A 23,862-nucleotide genomic window follows, 5' to 3' on the forward strand; every position below is an offset into this window, starting at 1 on the left:
TGTAGCCATCACATTGAAGAGGCATCTTTTCTATCCCTAGATTTACCTGAGAGCAGGGAATAGAAATGAGAGGTTTGCTGGCTTGTTTCTCCTAATAGTTCTCTGAAACTCAAGTCATGGGTCATGATTGCTACAACACGCTTCCAACTCAAAGCCCAAGTAGAAAGAGTAAACAGAGAAAGGCAGCCAGGATATGATAACCCTAATAGGGTTCTGTGTACCTTTTAATAAACATGAGAATGTTGTACAGCATTCTGTGCAAGCTTTATACTGAGACAATTATATTAGCTCTGCACAGAAGCATCAAATGTAATAGGCATTTAAATTAGATCAAAGCCAGATAACAAGGGAGGAATCAAAGACATCAGTCATCAACAAGAAGTTTGCAGAAGCAATGAATTTTTCACGTCAACTGCTAGAACTAGCCACAGGACACAGTGTCAGATTGGTCCTTCTGAACACAAGGTAAAATTCTGGAGGGAACATTGAGTTTAGCCTGCTGAGAGACAGGTGATAAATCAGGCGCATCAGCTTTCTAAATTTGTATTAATACAGTGTTACATTAGCAAGTCAGTACATGAACATTTACCCAGTGTCACTTGAGATTTCTCAGTTTAAGTTACAATGAGATCATTGCTGCTTCTCAATTTCACACACAAAATCTTGGGCAAGACCTATTCCTAAAACTACAAAGTTATATTACTTCTATATTTGTTATTTATTTATTTATTTATTCTGCCACTTCCTATCACTAATGCTCTTCAGCTAAATTATTCTAACATCACTTCTTTGGAATACTTTGTTTCTCTGGAACAGATTACTTCAATTCTCCTGGTTCCCCATCCTATGTGTAGGGCCATCAAGATAGGGACACTAACCAAACAAAACCCATGCAAAGCAAAAATTGGATTCTTCCCTGCAATCACCCCTGAAAAGCCTAGCAGGTATTGTAATTCAGAAGCATAACCACCCATATATCCAAAGAAGCTCAACCTTCAGAGGCAAGCTTCCTTACTTACAAATACTACACATTTCCAATGAACTTCATTTTAACACAGCAAGCTACATAAAACCAGAACAAAACCAAAATAGAATACCTTCACATTAAAAAAAAAAAAAAAAACCAAACCCAAGAAAAAATTCATCACCTATCACTTCAAACTCCCTGGATCTGCAGTAGTACTGATATTTTCATCCTAATAGTAACATTTCAGTCAAGTAACTGGCAGCAGTACTCAGTGGCTGTCTTTTATACGGTCAACAGATGAAATGCATTTTGTCTATGGTTTTCCTGTTATCAGATTTTCCCTCCAAGTTGCACTTCAGATTCTAGAATAACTTGTTGTCTAGCTGTTTTGTATTCCTGTGCAGCCTACATAGTCTGCTCGTCTGCCATTACTTCATGCCTGCACTACTCTCCTCTTATGTCCTTTCTGTTCTTATCAGCCCAAATCTGGTGTTCACTTGTTTCTTAACAAATAAGCAAAACACTTTATTTTTCCACAGTCCCCACTTCCAGGAAAGTGGAACTTTCTGATGGGAAGTTTCTGAAATAACTCAGTCTAAAGCAATTAAATGGCATTAAAAAATTCCAATTTAAACATCAATCGTTGTCAAAGAACTGAACAACTGAGACGACAGTTTTACCAATGCAAAGTTATAACCCCTAACAATAGCCAGTGCTGCCAGTTCCACTTCCTTAATACATTAAAGGGAGCTAAAAAGGTAACCAGGTCAGACTGCAAAACTAAGCAGTTTCTTTGCCAACAGAATGACATTAGAAATAAAGGTTAGAGTGCTACTAAAAATATAAAAACTATTTTAAACTGATTTTCTTTTACCTTGCCAAGCCACCATAATCCAATCCTTCTTCTCCTCTGAATATAACATACAATCTTCTCCTCAAATCATAGGGTTTTAATGCCATAATCTATTAAAAAAAACCCCAAAATTTAATAAGTTATAAATTACGCATTGTCAATAGAATCGCTCCTTCTTATTCGGATTTTATTTGATACAAAAATACCATATATGTCAAATGTTTACACAGATTTAACAAGAAATTAGACCATCTCATGGAACCTGCAATCAATGAACTGCACACAAAAATACCAACTCGGACTTCCGAGTCCTTGAGCAGCAGACTGCTAGCAAGTGGGAGGGCATATCTGGAAAGTATCACTACATGGTTGCCCTGTTCTCATACTCTTCCTAAGGCATTCAGTATCATTAAACGAGAACAGGCGAAAAGGCATTTCATCTGATATATGACAGATTTTTGGGTTTAGGCAAATCACTTAAAACCGTAACTTAATTCAAAATGAGAGTAATATAGTTTCATTAATAACATAGTTTTTACTTATAGAGAATCCCTCCCAAGAGGGTTCAATGTGGTGACAGCGGCAAGAATTTTCATTGTTACAGAGAAAGAAGGAAGGAACATACATTGGTTGCAGACTGTAAGAGCTCAAGAACTGTAAGCTTAAATTACGCAGATTTAATGTTTGAAGGACAAAGCAGGACACCAGTTTTAATTGGAGAAAATAACATTTTGTAATGTATATAACCACACACAAGAATGAGAGAAGCAAATCCGATGTGGTTAAGTTAATATGGTACACAAGGTGGTTAAGCTATGGAACTCTTTACCACAGGATGCTGTAGATGCTAAAAGTTCACAAGAGGAGCACAGACAAGCTCACAGAAGAGAAGTCCCTTGAGGATTATTAAATACCCAGAAACCACATCAAGCCTAAGAAGCATTTAAATTGTAAACAGCTGGGAGCTGAAAGATCATTTGGTAAAAGTATTATGTACATTACTTCTGTTCTTACAGTCTTCCCTAAGAATGCCCTCTGGTTAATACCAGAGGAAGATTACTGTGCCTGAAGGACCATTAGTCTGAACTGGCTACGGCCATTTTTTGTTCTTACGCTTTGTCTTGATAAACAAACACAACAATCTTTACAGGCTTACTTGCTGGAAGGAATCCTCAAATAAAGTCTGTCTGGATACATTGATTTTCACATGACTTGGCAATGCATTGGACTGTAATCATAAGGCAATAACGTTAAAAGGCAGCACATATAAATGTAAATTCAAATAGTTTCAAAAAGTAAGTAATTATTTATCAGTACCTGACACAGGTAACGGAAATGAGCCAGTTTCCACCTAAAGCTACGCTCATAAGCAATCTGTGGCCCTTTATTTCTGTAAGGAAATATATTTGAGATAGATTAACCACACAGACATCAAACAGCACTTTCAATGCTAAACAACAGCATGTAGATTTCAAAAATCGTTATCATAAGATATGATCAGAAACAAAATGCAATTGATGGTTTGGTCAGCTGGTCTTTCTTTCTGCCCCCGTCCCTGTTCCTTTTTATTTTTTTTTAAGATGCTAGTCAATTTACCAAATTTGAGAGAAAGGTAGAGATCTAGAGGATTTCAAATCCCTATCAATCTTGTAAAAATTGCAAGCCAACTAAAGGAGAGACATCTAATTTACTTTCTTCACTGAGAGAAAGACTGTTAAATCAGGCTTCATAAATTCAGACGTTTGTGGAACTATGAAGGAATTTCTAGTACAATACTCCATAGGCTCTTTGAATGAAAAGTCACCAACATATCATCAGAAGTAAACCCTATCCTACATAAAACACATTAAGACAGCCACCATAGGTTGAGTCAATACTTCTGATATTAAACTATTTTAAAAAAGATTTGCATGTAACATTTTTGAAAAGTATTTAGAACTGTTTTGTTTAGACATTAATGTTGCTTGCTAGAGGGTGTATAACTATAAGCAATACTCATTACAATCATTTGCCTTTTCTTTAAAAATGTAAATGTTAGTTACATTAGTTGAATATTCATGTTTGTCTCACTTCTCCTTTCTATTTATAAAACAATTACAAACATGCTATTTGAAAAGTGTTTAAAAACTACTGAACCTTAAAGAAGTGCAGCAAAGTGTGGAATAGATACACTGACAATTAAAGCTTAAAAATAGATTAAATTTATAGGTTCATAATTTAATGCTCAATTCCAGGTAAAAGTACATATGGTTTTCTAGTATGAGAAGACTTAATCATTAAACTATAATAAGTTAAAACATTAAAAAATACATTGAATTTCTCACTTACACAGAAGATTTCCCAGTACGAGGATCATTGAAGGTGGTGGTTCTTGTATTATGGTCAACAAAGTATCTGACACCTTCTCTGGTATATCTGATTTCCCAGCCCTCTGGAAGAGGGTCCTCGTTTTGTAAACTGCAGAAGAAATTACAGACAGTACTTTTTCCCCCATATCATGACATATAAGAATTAAGCAAGATCTTTTCATCTGCAAAGTCAATATACACACCTACCCTTGAGTTCGAGGGTCTTCCCACTGTGTTGTCTTTGTATTATGATTTACAAAATACACCCTATCATTTGAATCCACTCTCCTTTCTAGGGGGAAAAAAGAAAAAAAACCACTATACAACAACTGCATTCCAAATTTCTGTAACTGTCACTTCCTGAAATCAACAGCTAATTAACTTACCCCAACCTGGTGGTAGAGGACCAAGTGGATCATTTTCTGCTGACAACATCGAAGCCTATTTAAAAACAAGAGGACATTTGGTTAGGCCAAATATTATTCATATTTTTTCCTTAATGCATTTTAAGCTTACCACTAGTTCTGAAGACTATCCATTCTGAAAAAAACATCATGCCATTTTTAGGCTGGTTTTGTGAAGAAACATAGATTACATGGTAAGAAGATATGATTTGTGCCCTTGCCTCCACTGTTTTCAACCCAACACAACTTCCCTTTCCCTTCCTACAGCAAACTTGAGAGAGAGTCAGCGGTCTTAAAAATGTACAGTTCATAGAAGTTTTGCGGAAGCACATAGAAGCAGATAAGCACAATGTTCTTGCTTAAGAACATGCTTTACCATAATAAACATTTCCGAGCACAGTGATTACTGCCAGCATAGGGTTTTTTGCTTCCTCAATACATGATCTCTTCCCTGGATGTTTGGCTATTTTCAGATTTGTCATTCTTTGCAAATGCAGCTGCATTCATTAAAATACGCAGATGGTTAAAATTATACCAACATACAGTAAAGTTAAAAGGAAGGAAAAAAAAGTAAAAAAAAAAAAAAGATTTAATTATTATGTAAAAACATGCTAAACTTGTAACATACTGTAACCTTGCAGAAGTCCCCCAGTAGCTCCCAACAATACAAAGCATGGGAAAAATAAAATGTAAAAGGCAGAAATGCCCCAGACTGCAGGATCCATGCTCTGATTTATAACTGAAAGCATCCATCCCCTAGAATTTTCTGAACACTAAAATTCTTTCTTCTTTTTTCTTCGGTGCAGAATGCAATTTTGATATATGGGAACCAATCTACATTTTCCAGAGTATCTTACGGATCACCTTGCTGCAGCCGGTCATAAGCTATGGCCGGTCACAAGCAGTGTTCCCCAGGGCTTGGTCTTGGGGCCGGTCTTGTTTAATGTCTTTATCAATGATCTGGATGAGGGAATCAAGTGCACCCTCAGTAAGTTTGAGGATGACACTAAGTTGGGAGGGAGTTTTGATCTGCTTGAGGGTAGGAAGGCTCTGCAGAGGGATCTGGACAGGCTGGATCGATGGACTGAGGCCAACTGTATGAGGTTTAACAAGGCCAAGTGCCAGGTCCTACACTTCGGCAATGCTACAGGCTTGGGGAAGAGTGACTGGAAAGCTGCCTGGAGGAAAAAGACCTGGGGGTGTTGGTTGACAGCCAGCTGAACATGAGCCGGCAGTGTGCCCAGGTGGCCAAGAAGGCCAACAGCATCCTGGCTTGTATCAGAAACAGTGTGGCCAGCAGGACTAGGGAAGTGATCATCCCCCTGTACTCAGCACTGGTGAGGCCGCACCTCGAGTGCTGTGTTCAGTTTCGGGCCCCTCACTACAAGAAAGACATTGAGATGCTGGAGCATGTCCAGAGAAGGGCAACAAAGCTGGTGAAGGGTCTGGAACAGATGTCTTACGAGCAGTGGCTGAGGAAACTGGGGTTGTTTAGTCTAGAGAAAAAGGAGGCTGAGGGGAGACCTTATTGCTCTCTACAACTACCTGAAAGGAGGTTGTGGTGAGGTGGGTGTTGGTCTCCCAAGCAACAAGTGATAGGACAAGAGGAAACAGCCTCAAATTGCTCCAAGGGAGGTTTAGTTTGGATACTAGAAAAAATTTCTTCACTGAAAGGGTGGTCAGACACTGGAACAGGCTCCCCAGAGAGGTGGTGGAATCACTGTCCCTGGAGGTGTTCAAAAAGCTTGTAGACGTGCCACTTCGGGACATGGTTTAGTAGACATGGTGGTGTTGGGTCAACGGTTGGACTTGATGATCCTAGAAGTCTTTTCCAACCTTAAAGATTCTATGATTCTATAACACTGCTTTATATAGCATTTGCAATCCAAAAAAAGTCAAATCCACTTAAGAGCTTACAACAGCAAATTCAGGCAACAAAAGCTACAATATTTTTCCTCTGAAACAGAAACAGAGCAAGGATCAGAAGAAAATGCAATAGTTACACTCAAAATCAAGCTGCCTCTTTGTTCTAGCCACCAGCTACTAGACGTGAACAGAGAATCATCATTATCTCAGCAGCAAATGCAGTTAGCCTATTCTGCTTTTGGAAACTATACAGTCACAATGACCCTGTGACCAAAGACTTTTCTCTTGGTGAAGTATAAAAAGAATAGCACACAACAGAAAATGCTGTCTGACAAAGAACTAAATGGTGGCATAATTCAGAGATCTCCAATCTTCTTAATGGGTCCAAGGATTTGGATGTGGCTCTTGGCTAATGTATATTTAACAGAACACACTGAAACACTAGACTATGGTGTGGGATAAACCAGATACAATACCAAGAGGAGTACAATGTATTAATCCAGGTAAAAATAACAGTAACTAAAATAACTATATCCTATCCAAGTTTCTTCCTTCACATAATTTAGCTTTGACCATTGAAGGTAATTGAAACATTCTCTTATTCATTAAAAGTATTAATTCACTTTTTCCCAAAAAAATAAATAATTATCTCCCTTATAAACTACTATATAGGCAGAGTCCTGGTATATCACCAGAGGAAGAAAAGTAACTTGTAGATTGACCTTAACAATTCTAGAAAAAAAGTGTACAGCAGCACTAAAGTTAAAAAAAAAAAAAAAGGCATTCACACTTTTTCAACATAATTTCCTTCCCCCCCCCAACAAAATGTGAGCTCTAGGTATGCAACTGATACACTGTTTAGAAAAGAGAATTCTAACAAATCCTAATTTAATGATTCTAAGGTCAGATGGGACATTTTAAGAAATAGGCCCGTAGTTTTCAGTAAGAGTCATCATTAAATGAAGAAAGGAATACAATTTAATTTTAAAACTATATTGTTCCCTGAGAGAATAAATCTAGCTCAAAACAAAATAAATCTTAGGATTAGGAAAAGTGAGAGTTTTCTTAGATGTTTAAGCAACTGATCTAAGTAGTACACAAGTACAGAAAGTTGCTCAGTGAGAGTTCTTGGCTTGATATGTTTCAGCTGTGATTCTTGGATTTGCATTAAAAGTTACGAATGTGTATAAATACCTGAGGGGAGGGTGCAAAGAAGGATGGAGCCAGGTTCTTTCCAGTGGTGCCCAGTGACAGGACCAGAGGCAATGGGCACAAAATGAAACACAGGAGGTTCCCTCTGAACATCAGGAAACACTTTTTCACTGTGAGGGTGACCGAGCATTGGCACGGGTTGCCCTGAGAGGCTGTGGAGTCTCTATCCTCGGAGGTATTTAAAGATGTCTGGACGTGGTCCAGGGCAACTGTCTCTAGGTGGCCCTGCTTGAGCAGGGGGGTTGGACCAGATGACCTCCAGAGGTCGCTTCCAGCCTCAACTATTCTATCTTTCTCTAATTGTATAAGATAAATTGACAGATGCACAGCTCCAGGAGTTAAGAAAATGAGTGGTGATGCATGTTTCTGCTATTGCTAGTGATGAGATATAATGTCTAATCAGATAGGCTGAGAATTATTAAATGTAAGAGTACTGCAACATCCTTTACTTCAGAGGGGTACCTGAATAAAGTCCAACAAATTCAAAGCAAAGTTAGGTCTGCGGATGCATACAGTCCTAGTCCGATGAAGCTGTTTCAGACTTGTACTTCAATATTTTCTTCTTTAAAACACTCCAGCGTTGCTACATATCACTTATGAAGTCTCTGGGATTGGATCTTTTTTTAAAAGACCAAGCACAATTCTTAAAATGGAATGTTTAGAGTGACAGTGACATGCAGGCACCATCATTCTCAACTCTGAAAAAACAACTATTCTATTTATCCAGTCACAGGCAGAAAAATCTGTCTCAAGAAATATCTTTTTTGAAGCTACTCATGATATTTTCTTCAGGCAGGTGCATAAGCCTAAAAATGAGCTCAAAGTAAAAGAACTGCCATCTGTACTAATGACTTCTACTAACTGAAAAAGTTTTGAAGGCCATTTAATCTTCAAAACGCCCGTAACTCAGCTTTTATGTTCATTTTCAGTTAAGGGTCTGCTTTAGTTTTACCTCTTACTAATGTCATTAAAAGTCTCAAGTATCAAGCAGTACGCAAGGCTCACATTAGGGAACAGGCTCGGAAAAGGGAGTACTTTTTGCCTTTAAGGACAATTTTTGTTAACATTTTTCAACAGAATCAGAATCTGAATTACTGATGCCAAACGTCTCATAACACATATGGTTGAAAAATCACTTTAGATTTTTAACTTTTAGAAAAAGTTAAAGAACAAAAGGTATACCTATACCTCTCTACTCATTTCTATATTTTATGTAAATTTTACCGAATAGAGGTATCGTTGGTTAAATTGTTGCATAGCTCCCTGCAGTTGATTCCGTTGAGATTGCCATTGCTCAAAGTTCCTGACTGATTCCATTGTTGGTCGCTGCCACGTTGTTGTTCTGGTGTTGTGGTCCACATAGTAAACTCTCCCACGATCATCAACTCTTCTTTCCCAGCTTTCAAGAAACACAAATGTTAACAGCTAAATTTTTCAGTCATATTACATAACTAATTTTCTCTTTATGCTCAATTCCTAGACAGTACCTGAATGAAGTACTAGAGTCACAGGCATGATTTTAATTTCCAAAGCAGACAAAAGTACTCCCCAACTTTATTAGAAGGACAACCACATTGAGCCAACATAGACTTCAAGCGATAGCACGCTCAGCTCTCTGTCCCCTCTCTTTTAACTTTGTAAATTCCTGTGACCATAAGCAATGTCGGCAGGTTTCACAGAAAACACTTTGCCTAGAAATCTGAGGTTTGGAACCAGTCCACCACACCTAGTGGTGTCACCTAAATAAAGATGGTCAAATATGCATTATCTAATGCTGTGCTGGTTTTGGCTGGGATAGAGTTAATTTTCTTCATAGTAGCTAGTGTTTTGATGGAGCTACGGTTTGGATTTGTGCTGAAAACAGTGTTGATAACACAGGGATGTTTTCGTTACTGCTGAGCAGTGCTTACACAAAGCCAAGGCCTTTTCTGCTTCTCACACCACCCCACTGGTGAGTAGGCTGGGGGTGCACAAGAAGTTGGGAGGGGACACAGCTGGGACAGCTGATCTCAATTGACCAACGGGATATTCGTCATATATATGATGTCATGCTCAGCATATAAGGGGCCGGGGAAGAAGAAGGAACGGGGAGGGAGTTCAAAGCAATGGTGTTTGTCTTCCCAAGTTACCATTACACGTGATGGAGCCCTGCTTTCCTGGAGATGGCTGAACACCTGCCTGCCCATGGGAAGTGGGTCAATTAATTCCTTGTTTTGCTTTGTGTGTGCAGCTTTTGCTTTACCTATTAAACTGTCTTTATCTTGACCCATGAGGTTTCTCACTTTTACTCTTCTGATTCTCCCCCCATCCCCTTGGGGCAGGGCCGGGGCGGGGGAGTGAGCAAGCAGCTGTGTGGTGCTTAGCTGCTGGCTGGGGTAAAACCACAAGAAATGCTTAAGTTTTAAAGGAAGAACAAAGTAATTTAATAACCGTATTTGAACAAGTGATCAGAACAAGCAACATACACAGTACCAACATTCCTGTAACAATAGCTGTAATTAATATAATTTTAAATTGAATGAAAGCTAGAATTTCTTAATATGTGATGTATGATACAGTTTTCATGAGCTACTTCTTAAAGTTGGTACTTTTTTCCTACACCAAATAATCAAACAAAAAATAATACCTTTATCATATTTAAATCAAAAAAGTCTACATTACCCAGGAGGTAAGGGCTGTGGTCTTTCCCATGTTGTAGTTCGTGTGTTGTGATCAACATAATAGGTTCTACCATGAGGATCCTTTCTTTGCTCCCACCTTCAAGACAAAAAGACTTTCATGTAAATCAAGGTGAAAATGCTTCCTTAGGATTTATTTCCCCACTAAGCCAAAAAAATACCTTGGTACTGAATGAAAATACTATAATCCAAACCTCATTCTAAAACACCAAAGAGAACTCACACTAGAATACGTATCAGTTACTTCCTATTTGAAATGGCATCAGCATAAAGACTTCTTTAAGGGACTTGGTACACAACATGAGCATACGTCATACACGAAGCTGATCGGAGGGCTGGAGCACCTCTGCTATGAGGACAGGCTGAGAGAGTTGGGATTGTTCAGCCTGGAGAAGAGAAGGCTCCAGGGAGATCTAATTGCAGCTTACTAGTACCTGAAGAGGCCTACAGGAAAGATGGTGAGGGACTGTTTATCAGGGAGTGTAGTGACAGGACAAGGGGTAATGGGTTCAAGCTGAAGGAGGGTCGATCTAGATTAGATGTTAGAAAGAAATTCTTTACTGTGAGGGTGGTGAGGTACTGGAACAGGTTGCCCAGAGAGGTTGTGGATGCCCCATCCCTGGAAGTATTTAAGACCAGGTTGAATGGGACTTTGGGCAACATGGTCTAGTGGAGGGTGTCCCTGCCTGCAGCAGGGGGGTTGGAACTAGATGATCTTTGAGGTCCCTTTTAGCCCAAACCATTCTATGATTCTAATATCCACAAACATTTTCAAATTCTATTTAAGATATCTGAAAACAAAGTCAATTAATTATCTGCTCAAGGCTTGGCTGCTAAAATAACCTCATTCAAAAAGTGTTGAGAGATGCATTCTTTGCATTTCCAAGTACATGTCTCTCTCTCTCTCTCAAAAAAAAAAAAAGAGGTAGTTTGCATTTTGAAGCACTGTTCCCTATATCCCACAAACAACAGGATCTTCCAGAGTGAACCTGAAGTGTGTGCTGTAAGATGGTTTTCCTGTGTTTCTACTTCCTATCCTGATAAATTCTCTATCCGATATCCCTGGGGATTATTTCTTCAGTTTTAGTTGCAAAGCAAATTTACATTGAAGATGGGAGAGAGGACCAAACATTATAAACAACTGAACTTTCATGCTGCTGAGAACTGCCATAATGCAATAAAAATAATTATAAATGGGAGAGGAAACCAGGATAAATGTTAGAAGAAAAGCTGAAGCCCTTGCTTGCATTAGATACGTTTGGTTTTCTTATATACCTAACTAATTAGCTCCTAAAAACACAGACAGAACACCTTGCCTGCTACTCATAGGATTTGATGTGCATTTCCTCACTATTAGAGAGCATCCTATAAAACTCCTACAAAATGTTTTCTGCAGTTCAAGAGGTTAAATGCAATGATTACAAGGAGGTAAGACAGGAGCAGCAGCATGTTACAGAGTTACCAGGGCTAAACATAATGGCTACTCAACTAGACTTGGGGGGGAACCCAAAAAAAAATCTCTACAAAAATGTGATCAGGGAAGAATGGTGAAGAAAAGCATTTGGCCATAGCATGCACTATACTGGAACTGATGACCCTGTACTCAATGGGAAAGCATGTAATTAATTTAAAAAAAAAGAAATGTGGCAGGGGGGTGACCACAGGAATTCCCACCTATAAAGTGCTTCCATTGTCAAGACATCTAGAAAATAAAAACTTTGCAACTCTTTCCCAACAATATGTACACAAAATTTCTATCTTTTTAGATGCTTGTTTTCATGTTTATCCAACTGCAGAAACTCAAGTTAAATGTCACTAATAACTTACTGAACCTCCTTCAGAGGGAGCAGGTACAAGACAGGCTCTCTGAAAGATCAGCTACAATGAAACAAGGTATATACACTTTGGGTAAGAAACAATTTCTGTGTTCATAAAATGCTAAAATAGTTAGTATTTAGAATATTATGGAAATGTCAGTACTTCCAATTAGTTACTGAAGACATCTTTTCACCCAAACATGAAAGCATCTATCAAAAAAAATTTAAGATCACTATATATATTTGAGCATGTACTATATTTTCATTTAAAGACTAAGCACTTTAATTTTGCATTTACGGTTTAGGACTACAGAAGTAGTTTCTAACAGGCTAGTAGAATTACAAGCTTCTAGCTATTCTGAGCACATCTATATTTCAAATCTTTATTTTAACCTGTAACATTATTGGTCTCATTGTTACACAGCAAGTTCTTACAAGTATTTCCTGACTATTTTCACTTCTCTATATTTTGGTCCCTACTGCATTCTCATAGTTTAAGAAACAAAGGAGTAACAAATTGTGACCCAAATAAGTTTGAATATATCAAATGAAAAGTCTTCACGTCCCTAATGCCCAAGAGTTTGTCTATTTAGATCACAATACCGTCTCAGCAAATCAGTTCTCAGTTGTTACTTTCTGGGACAAGAGCTACCAGCCAGTTATAGCAGCAATACGAACACAATTTTAGATTAAATAACCCCATCTCAACCAACTGACCTGCATTTGGCAATCCCAGTATAGAATTAAATTTCTGTTTCTTTAAATGCATGTTCAGACAAAATATAATTATAGCATTAAAATCAAGCCCACATACCCAGGTGGCAGAGGTTCTGTACTGGCATTACCAGGCTGCTGTCTTACAGGTTCTGCAGATGCACTTGAGGTCGAGGAGGATTCCCTTGGTTTTGCTGCATCTGCAGCTGTACTGTTTCTAGCATTAGGTTGAGCACAGTCTGTTGCAGCTGCAGGTTCCAGTCCAGCAGACGCAACAGGTAATGGAGAAGTGTGGCTTTCAGAACAACTAGTTGCTTCTGTTGTTGACTGAGGTTCTGCTGTAGTGCTAGTGCAATCTGAAGACATGGGAGCTTCAACTGAACCTATCAGAGCTTCCGAGACAGAAGAATTACCAGCTTCTGGTGCAGAGGCAGACGACTCGCCATTAACTGAGAAGTGGGAAATAAGAACATTTGTGTATCAGAATCTGATGAGATTTGCTTTTCAAATTACCAATCTTTGGAATAAAAAACATGGAAGGAATACATTTAAGTCACACCATTATGCCATAAGCACCACTTTTGTATAAGATGACAAAAAGTCACAATGCACCTGTCTCAGTGAAAACTGTAATTAAAACTTACAGTCTACAAGCCCATCCTCTTTACATCCCTGCTAAGGTAATTTCTTAGTTTCTGCATATCTCAGTCAATTCACCGTTATACCTTATTCTTTAGATTAGCAAAAAGGTCCTTTCTGCTTCCCTGAAAACAGTACTGCTTTATTTGCTTTGAAACTTTGAACTTATATCAACTTCAAAAAAGAATCTTGATTAGCATGATATGAAAAAAAAATATTAAGAGATAAATAACTATATGAAATATGGAAAAGTAAGAGGCAGGTCTCAGACATGATTTCTTTTTCCCTTTTTCAGAGTCGAGGTATAGAATCCTACAATTAAGCAAAAACCACCTGTGTGTGACTTGGAAAAAATTTCCCCTCCAAAAGAAGGATTAAAATATAAAAATTAATATTTGGCTAATGTAACTTACATAGTTCAATGACTGAAGAATATTATTTTAGAATCACAAAGTAAATAAATTTCTGTCTTTCAAAGAACAATACAAATGTCATCCAACTCGAGCAAGCATGATCTCATAAAAGGTTTAAAGCAGGCATAGATTTAGCAGGAAAAAAGGGCTAAGAAGGCTTTATTACTCCCAAGCCCACTTGGCCAACCATAAATCAATACCAATCATCTGCAGAGCTTAACAGAACAGTATCTCAGCACATCAAAATCTTGCCTTCGACAAGCAAAATCAGGTACAGCAGTCTGTAGGACCCCCATTAAAAGTCAAGGCCCTATTAACAGCAGTGCAACATCATTCACAGATTTCATTTTCTGCATCACTAATCAACACCAGACAGTGACAATTCTATTTAAACTCATCAGTTTGTACCTCTTCTAGAGTTGGAATTATTTTTCTACAAGACTAAAGATAATATTTAATTCTGTGTAACACAAATAAAAAAATTGCTAGATTCTTCTTACTGTTTGCAATATCTATATAATATCAGCAATTTCTTGCTTTCCCAGACGGTCAGAAAAGCAGGTCAAAGAATTACAAACAATAAAACAGTCTCAGCAATATACTTAAATTAGCGATTCAGTTTCTTTAAGGCATTACCACTGGGCCATAAATATTTTATTGATATGCACAATGATATGCATGATTTTACAGGCAGTACAGTTTTGTAAGATCTGTACAGGTACTGCTGTTTGAACACAACTATTCCGGGTAATAGACCACTACTTCCAGCTCACACAAAACAGGTTAACTACATTAAGACATGACAAGACTTTGTATTATTCCAAGCAAATGTAAAGCATGACATTAAAAAATCGTAACTACAAACAATCTGATGAAGTTACTTCAAACTTCTGCTTCAACTAGCAACAATTTTACTTAAACAGGAAAAGAAGCCAACTGAAATTTCAGCTTTCATTAAAAAAACCCCATTCAATTCATCCACATGAAGGAGTGAATGGGATTAGATAATGAAGTTAGAAGCAAAATAACTGACAAATCATCAGCTCTTTTAGTAAGCTGATCTCCAAAACAGACCTATAAAACATTACATCAGCCAACTACCTCACCAATTAGATGTAAAACAGCAATTCCAGCAACATCACATGAAATTACAATCCTGCTAAGCACAACAGTAGGGAAAAAAAAAAGTCTGTCATCAACAAATGCTAGAGACCTGGTTTATGCCTTGCCTTAAAAAGTCTCCACCAACTGGTACAGTAGTTGAAAACTGTTATATCAGTGCCTCAGTGCAAGCTCAGTGATGATTTCATCAATATTACTATTTGAACAAATCAATTATTTTTGCAATTACCCTATCCTAATACAGATTTCAAATGGATCTCTCCACTGTTGAAGAAAAAGGGAACAATGCCTAAATAATATATATGCCCTCTGGCCTTCAACTGAAAAGAGAGGGGAATCAAATTCAAGTTCTCCAAATAGAGAAAAGCTTCAGAGAAGGCCTAATTTAATTATTACCTTTTAAAGTTCATAATTGTTTCTGCTATCTTCCCACCATACCCACATTTCCCACTCTATTACAGAAAGTTTGACAATCTCTGCTCTAGTGGTTAACAGCTTGCCTATTTCTATTTAAGGTTATCTTTTTCCTCTGCTATCACTATAATCTCTCTCAAACTGTGGAGAAAAAGCAGACAGTGCTTAGAAAGCACAGTCATTATTAGATGTAAAGTTTTGCCAGAGGAACAAAAATTTAAAAATACTTTCTTTTCACTTGTTTTACTATACTGAATGTTACTTGTAGTCATAATAAAAGTTTTTGTGTTTAAGAGGAAAATGAAATTTAGTATTTGCCAATATCTGTTTTGAAACAGCATACCTTTTGAAAAAATGGAAGGCAAGGAGAATCCGCATCACATCTCAACTCAGAGCACAGTAGTTCCCTGACAGCACTAAAAATCAGTTTTATCTAATGGCAAAAGAAACTTCACTATAGTTACTCAAATTAATTGTGAAAGAAATCTGATTTTCCTCCTGACAATCAGTAATATGGGACAGAGAAATGGAAGTTTTGGATGCTTTAAATCTTTCTTCAGAGAAGAGAACTGATGGGAAAGTATGAAAGTTAGTGCATTTAAGAATGGATCTATTCCAGAAAAATTCACAGAAGTGGACATGCAAGATTATAAATTCAAGCCCAAAAACATCCTCTCAGCATTTTTGAATTCTAACAAAAGATGTGTAGAAAAAGTGGCTCAACTACAGATACATTTCAACCAGACAAAAAAGTCTTATGGAACATGTTCTCATAACTCTCCCATTCTTACCAGTGCTGTTGACAGGCTGAGCTGCAAGTGGTTTTGGTACTGGTGTATTTTTGGGTCTGGCTGCAACGTGAGTAGGAGATGGTGTGCTGTCTCCATTAACAGCTTCTATACAGAATGTATTCTGTACTACAGAGTTGGAAGGTACTTGATTGTCTATCCCATTAGAAATGTCACAAGCAGATCTTATAAAAATAAAAGATCGTTTTAGGTTACTACAAACAGCACGTTAAACAGTTATGCAACTAAACAAAATCCTACACTAAATCATGCTAAAGAAACAAATAGAGAAATGGAAGTAAATTCACAACAGTTTATAACACAATGTTTGCAGCCTAGATAACAATCAAGTGCAAGACAAAACCAATTAAGGAACAAAAGGTAAATTATGGCTTTGAGGATTTCAGATACTTCAAAGAAGTAAGATTTTCCATATCCACTTAATCTTTTACTTGTAAGGACATATTAGAATTGAGTTGGGCAGACTGATGTGCCTGCCATATCTTCCAAAACTGCCTTAGGGACCCTTCAAAGGGCAGCTATGAGCAAGAAAATTTTTCCTCTCGTTAAGCAAATGGAACAATTGGTTTTGTTTGTCATATCTCCACAAATTATTCTAAGAAAGTAACAAAACTCTCCCTCAGTAAAAGGAAAATAAGATGAGCTTCTCCATGCATAGGCAGGATGGGATATTGTGAGGAGATATACACCGGCAGCTCTGCGTTTATAAGGCCACATGGAAATAAATGTACTGTAAGGGCTTGTGAATGGAAAGTCTCATTCAATTACTGGTTTTACTTAAATCCATCCCAAAACGCTCAAAGCCATCCACCAGAGACACATATTGTAAAAATTACATTCAATGCCAGCTCTCCATCTTCTCAAGGATTAGAGGCTAAAAATTAAAGACAAGTTAAACAGATGACAAAAAACGTGAGAATTGTTACAAGTCCCACTTTGCAGAGTAAGAAAGGAAACAGCAGCACTTCCATGCCACCTTACCCAACTACTCCCCAAGGGAGAAGTATAAACAGAGAATTAAAGTATTATCCCTTTTCAACTCTAGACTACAAGCCCGATTTGCTTCCTGAAGACATTCACAGAAGCTACCTTAAAACATTTCTTCATCTCTTAAATTTAAAACTGTAAATCCAATTGCTGTATTAGTTATAAGGAAAACTACTCTAATCAAAATATCAAGAGCAGTATCCCAGTAAAAGCCACAGCTCCAGCAACAATAGTTGAATGAAAACAAATGATTACTACTGCTGTTTCAAAATGGTATGCAGATGTGTTTTAAATCACTTTAACAGTCCCAAACCTTTCTAAACAAAACTAAGGAGATGCAACTTTTTATCCTCGCCCCCTCATACTGGGCACCCATGGGGGAATAGAGACAAACCTCCACATATTCAAAAAAAGAATCAAGTCGAGTGTACAAGGACAAATGTGTCCCTGTCACTCAAATGCATAGCAACTGTATGTTTTTTCACTCCATGGTTTGTCAAGAACTTAGACAGAAAGGGGTTCACTGCAAGGTAACTGAGCAGGCCAGTAACATCAAATTGATCTGAATGTTGACCTATTTATTTGACTCACTAGTGGTGAGGGGGCAAACAATCTACTCCTACTTCTCTCCCTGCAGTCCTTGAGCTGATACAAGGACAGAGAAGCCAAGAATGAAGCTCTAAATTGATCCCAAAGCCTTTTTCTTGCCACTTCAGGTTGAAAGCAGGCAACCCCTTTGCCTCAGTGTTCTGAATACTGCTTCCTAAACTCAATGCAAGTCTCTTAAACAACTTCCTGATCGCCACCTTAACAAGGAACTGGGTGAGGGGGAAGTAATTTAGGCTTTTTTTTCTTCTTTCTTCCGTTCAGATGGTATGTTGCAAGAAGTTGGTAGGCATGAATAGAAAGGGTTCTTAAACAGCTGAAGAAAACAAATAGAAAAAGGATGCAAAACCACACTGAACCCCTGCTCCCTAATCTCTGCTGCAGCATTTATTAGACTTCCAGTCAGTTGAATTTTTATGTTCATAGGGCTACATATCCTAGAAGCAATGATAAGGTAGAGGAGAGCAGACTACCATCAGAGGAAGAACAGAGTTGTAAATTTAATTCTTCTCAAACTAAATTATGTAATTATCATACAAGCAATGTTTCTAAAACCTGTGGTAACATAATTTAGGGCTTGACAGTTAAAATCTATTCCCTTCAAAATAATTTAAAAAAAAAAAACATTTCAACTGATAAATTTGCTAATATACTTCATATAGTGTAAAACACAAAAATAAACTCCAACCTGGATGTACTTCTTGCTGAAGCATCTCTGCTTTCATGCGCAGCCTCACCATTTTGCTGAACTTCTACTGAACAGTAAGAAACAAATTCAATAGAAATATTCTATTATATCTGTTTGAAATCTTAATCAAAATATTATCATCTGATTTAATAATTTTAACTTACTGGTTGCTGATGAACTGAGATTTGTAAGAGATTCTTCTTCAACAACCAAACCATCTAGCACAACTGTCAGTTCACCTGTTTGCACCATGCCACTCTTGTTTTCCAAAGACAGTTTCAACTGTTCTTTCACCTTCTCCACTAAAAATGGAGTTTGGGTGGGTAGGGGGAGAGAAGGAGAGAAGGGATAAAGGAAAGATTAAATTCTAAACAACACTAAAAGAGACTTTCTACATAAAAGTATGATACATATATTTAGTTGTACAAAACTGAACATGAGAGACATTCAGATGATTCAAATCAACATAGAAATCAGTAAGGAGCTGTGGGTAAAAGCACAATCTATTGTAAACATAAATTGGCCATTTACATAGTATATTCTATAGGTATGCTATAGAATCCACATGGTTTCAGTATGCTGTTAATGCTTTCCCAGATTTTCTGTTTCCACTAAGCCCTTTTGAAATTACACATTACTTACATAACATGAGAAGACTTAAAGTCAAACAACTTCTGAAGTACACATCCAAATATTACAACTCATGGGGAACCTCATTCAACAACCAGAGCTTATGTTCATTTCTCTTATCACTTTCCAAAACTAATTCCAAGAGACTACTAAAAAGAAGATCACTTTGAGGAAGAAGTAAATGCAAAGACTGCATAGAGTCCTTCCTCATTTTTTAAAATTATTTTTAGTAAATCCTTACTCGCATTTTCATAGATTCCAACTCCAAGGATTAAACAGTAACACAGAGGATACCTCAAGCAACCAAATATTAAATCAGAAACTATTTTCACCAAAAGAAAGTTTGAGATAATTGAGATACACAAAAAATGTGTACATGGTTCAGTAAAAGCATTCAATATGACTGATAAGCAATGTACACATTTGTAAAGAGACATACATAATCCAGAGGTAAAATACGCTGTGGATGCTGTGTAATTGTCTCTAAATCAACTATTACTAGTACAGCAGTTAAAGCTACATGTCATCAATACAAAAACAGTCAGCTATGAGTTCACATTAAACAGGTTAAAATGGTTTAAGGCCTTTTAGTATTTGCGGTCTCAGATTAAAAGATTATTTTTTCAAGATATACTACCATATTTTCCTCTATATGATAGCAGTCCAAGCTAAAGTTAAAGCTCACTGTGCACTTCTATGCATTAAACTAGTATTTCCTTTTTTTTTTTTCATTCTTAACATATATCATAAATGAACAATAAACATGAGAACAGGGAAGGCTACCATAAGCTATTATCAGGTACCTCCAAGCTATTACTTTAGAAAGCAGGTCTGGCAGTGTAGTTGGGCAGCAGTTACTAGCAGACACCCACTGCTGTATTACAATGGACTTCAAATAACTGGAGTAAGCACAAACCTCCCAAATCTACAGAATTATTGATTTAGCAATCTGCATTTTGGGAAGCAAGAGAAGAAACTAGCCTACCACTAAGCTGTTAAATTAACATATTTCTAAATCATTGTTTCTGCAAAGGGTGGTTGGTTTAGCTTCTGCTATTTTAACAGGTTATCTCCCCAAACCAGACCAACAGCTGGCTGTAGTCCAACTGAGCTGGCAAGAAAGCTGGAAGGGGTGTGGCCAGTAATTCAATACTGCTGGTGTTTAGGAGGAGAAAGTAACAGCACTAATTCTGAAGTTTCTGCATTTAGAGGACTTCCCCATTCTATTTTCTTCAGCAAAGAGCCTTTAAGTGCTGCATTTTAGATTAGGTATCAATAACTGAACAACTCAAGAATATAAACCACATTATTCAACCACTGAATTATTGGATAATCCTGTGTGTGTCAAACTGCTGACTTGCCCAAATGAGAAACACTGCACATAAATTACTTTTGATGCAATGTACAGCTAACTCAGTCAACCATTCCCTGAAAGAATTTGCCAAGTTGTTGGCTCCTACATCCCCTGGATCTACAGTAATAAAATATTAACTATTTTGTTAGAAATAGTTAAAATATTTACTTTTTTTTTTTTTTTGCTATCATTTACTACAAGGCAGTTTCTTCTGATACAATGTTTTTAATTTTAAAAAGAAGCCCGGAATCTTGGGCAGAATCTTTATAATATTGCTGAAGAAACTCCACTTGATTTTGGATTCTGTTTCAGTTTTCTGCAAGAATCAGAAAAATGAAGCTTTTTTTCAGCTCTCTTTACCCCCACCTCCCTAAACACAGCTCTCAGGTTTGTGTATCTAACTTGTGAGAAAGGTTAGAGATTGGTTTAGCTGGAATTCTACTGCCACTCTGGAGTGGAATTTAAAGTGTGGATTCACCATCTGCTTTTACTAATGAAAAAAAATTTTAAAACCAAATTAGATAAAGAAGACCTGTTTTAATTTTATTAAAGACAATTAAAATTACAAGTTACATAGAACACAACAATCTCTAATGTACTAAAAGGAAGTTCTCAATTGTTTCATTAATCAGTGGTTCCTATTGCTCCCTGGGCAGCTAAATTATGAGGGAAAAATATCCAGCCTTTGTATTAGTGATTCCAGAGAAGGAAAACAAAAAATGACATAGATGGCTTTTCTGAAAGTTTAGACTTTTTTTTTACCAAGTCTAAAACAGATCTTCTAGCAAATTAGTTATCAGTTGGCCACAAAACATTATATCTAATCACTTCTATTTTAACTTAATTTGTAATTACTCATACTCTAATGTTTGTTTCAAAATTATATCCCATTGTTACATTTAAATTGCTCTTGATAGCACAGACATCTCCAGAAGAGACAAGTAAAGACATCAACTGAAAGTCAGTTGTAATTACATATATAGTTAGTAGTCTGGTTGCCAGTTTGATATATAGATTAGTAATAATAATTCTACTTTACTCAACATATCCTTCATGACAACTTACATTTTCTATTGTGTATTTCCAAAGCTTGTCTCAAGTCTACAGTGGCTCTTCCTAATAAAGCATCTGCTTTTAAAGTGTGATGGCTCCACACTCTAAATTCCAGCGTAGTCTGTGGAGTCACATTCCTGCATATAAAATACATTTTTTAAAAAAAATATATACAGATTTTAAGGTATTCGTTCTTGTTATTAGGAGTATTTGAACTTAATTCACTTTCTCATATTTATTGTATTTCTTGATACTAATTAACTGAAAGAAATTTTTGTACTGCAAGGGGAAATTTTTAACTAAGAACTGCAAACACTATGATATTTCTACTTAAGATTGAGCCTGAAGTGCATCATTACGATAGCATAAGGAATTTGAGAAGTATCAGAATAACCTACACTAAGCTCAAATCTCAGTTATATAAACCATATCTGTCTTTATTTATGAAAGACATATTTTCCTTATTGCTCGCTATTCCAGAATTCTAACCAAAACCTCACATTATTAAATGTGGAGTAAAAAGTGGTAAGTATATTCATCTGTCACTAGAAAGAAAAATACTAAATATTTTAAAAAGAGGAAAAAGCAACCAATCAGCTACTTGCAAGCAGGAAGAACCCATTTAATAGGTGTCAGCTTGCCATGAAAGTGTTGATAAAACATTATTTGTGAATCCACAAATACATATAAAACCATAATGTATACTCACAGAAATCAGAGGGAAAAAAATCAAATGATGAAGCTAAAGTAAAAATTGGAGGGAAGCAGAAAGGTAAAGGACGCAATTACAGTAATATTATGATAACCTTTGGCAGTAATCTGTCCCCTGCTCAAGAGAGAAAACAGGAAGCTATGCTAGGTCCTGGAGAGTAAGTTTTGTAGTACAGGGTCTAGTACTGTAAGAGTGCTCCTGGCTGTGAAAAATGGAGTAGAATCACTGTACTGCAAAAAGTCAAAGGCCACATATCCATCAGTATTGGATACAGAAAGTTATATCAGCATTGATGAAAACAATACTAAAAACAACCCCCACCCTCCCAACAACAGGGCTTGGTTTATAGTCACTTGAACATGTTGGACAACATGGATCATTTTTGCTGAAATCCATGACCAAATATATTTTTGCATTTTGAAGAGGCTGCCTTCTATTGGAAGTCTTACTAAAAGATCAGCTCAACAAAGAAAAGAAAGAAAAAGAAAAACAAACCACCACCTACAAAGAATATATTGCTGATGCCCTATGCAGACCCATAGAAGTGAAGAGAATTTGGTAAGCCAGAGTTCACTCATCCTCAAATACACTGGGCAACTGAACCAATAACACCATTCCAACAGCCAGAAGAACAGGAGGCCAGAATGCCTTAAATAAGGGTAAGATCCTAAGTAAGTAATACTGATGATGGAATGAGTCTGTTTGGCAGTACTGTGCATGCCAAATTACCTCATTTCTATCAGCTCACCAAATCCTGCCAAATCAAACCTGCCTCCTCAACAGAAACTCTGGTCTCTGTGAATATAGTGATAGTTCTGTACTTGTGCTAGTAATAACTCCTGGAAATCATTGACAGATCCAAGACTATATTATTCTATTTTACAATATTGCAAAGGGCTAATAAGGTCTACTAAACCTGAAACATTGAGAACTGTGGCACAGGAATATCTTTCTGACTTCAGCCCAGGTCTGTACTTAACAAGCAAGTGTTCCCAAGCAAATAGTTCCCCGAATCTAGGTATGCTGTACCACTCCCCACTCTCCAGCATTGCTAGTTATAGGAACCTGGCGTGGTTCCTACCACTAACAACAAAGCTGGCTGTTGCACAAAGACAGGTCAGATGCTGTAAAATGTACTGGTCCGCACTCAGTGCCACTTGATAGTAGCTATGCTGTTTCCAGACCCAAATCTTGCCTGTATAATAATGCATTCTAGCCAACTGCACAGAGCCAGATCACCAGTTCTTCATAGAATCATATTCAGGTGTATCTACACCTGTAGCATAGTTAAACCACATTAAACGACAAGAAGATTAAAAAGGTCAAATATCAGGATAAGTTGCAAGGTCACTTTGCAGTAAACTGTTTTTGTGTGTGTATCCCTTCATTAGGAAATATAAATGAAAAAGTGACTCTTCCTCATAACTCCTACTTATCCAGCTGAGATTTTTTTTCCTTTTAAAGTTGAGAATGACATGGTTACAATTAGTAGCATCTTCTAGAAGCGAACTTAAACTCGAATGGTCCACAGTGCTAACAAATATCAAGAGTATGTCATGTATAGCAACTGTATGCA

The 23,862-nt window shown here is 37.0% G+C and overlaps 1 protein-coding gene across 10 annotated transcripts in view; it reads right to left on the reverse strand.

Moving 5' to 3' along the window:
• WWP1 (WW domain containing E3 ubiquitin protein ligase 1) overlaps positions 1-23,862 on the reverse strand; it is a 64,107-nt gene that overhangs the window by 11,167 nt on the left and 29,078 nt on the right. For 6 of the 10 annotated variants that reach the window (XR_012833770.1, XR_012833769.1, XM_075743772.1 and 3 more), the window contains exons 4-16: positions 21,587-21,711; positions 18,702-18,839; positions 18,538-18,604; positions 16,239-16,420; positions 12,960-13,308; positions 10,312-10,407; positions 8,875-9,049; positions 4,555-4,609; positions 4,376-4,460; positions 4,149-4,277; positions 3,138-3,210; positions 2,977-3,048; positions 1,842-1,930 (exon numbers count right to left, since the gene is read on the reverse strand). Coding sequence is in view for 8 of the 10 variants with exons in the window: in XM_075743772.1 (XP_075599887.1) it covers positions 1,842-1,930; positions 2,977-3,048; positions 3,138-3,210; positions 4,149-4,277; positions 4,376-4,460; positions 4,555-4,609; positions 8,875-9,049; positions 10,312-10,407; positions 12,960-13,308; positions 16,239-16,420; positions 18,538-18,604; positions 18,702-18,839; positions 21,587-21,711 (1,635 nt within the window). In the remaining 2 variants the exon portion in view is untranslated. Of the gene's footprint in view, positions 1-1,841; positions 1,931-2,976; positions 3,049-3,137; positions 3,211-4,148; positions 4,278-4,375; positions 4,461-4,554; positions 4,610-4,684; positions 4,832-8,874; positions 9,050-10,311; positions 10,408-12,959; positions 13,309-16,238; positions 16,421-18,537; positions 18,605-18,701; positions 18,840-21,586; positions 21,712-23,862 lie in introns of those variants that run through there. The other 4 variants (XM_075743774.1, XM_075743777.1, XM_075743776.1 and 1 more) reach the window with 4 other exon arrangements.

The sequence above is a fragment of the Balearica regulorum genome, chromosome 2 (genome assembly GCF_011004875.1).
Source record: "Balearica regulorum gibbericeps isolate bBalReg1 chromosome 2, bBalReg1.pri, whole genome shotgun sequence".
Classification (NCBI taxonomy): domain Eukaryota; kingdom Metazoa; phylum Chordata; class Aves; order Gruiformes; family Gruidae; genus Balearica; species Balearica regulorum.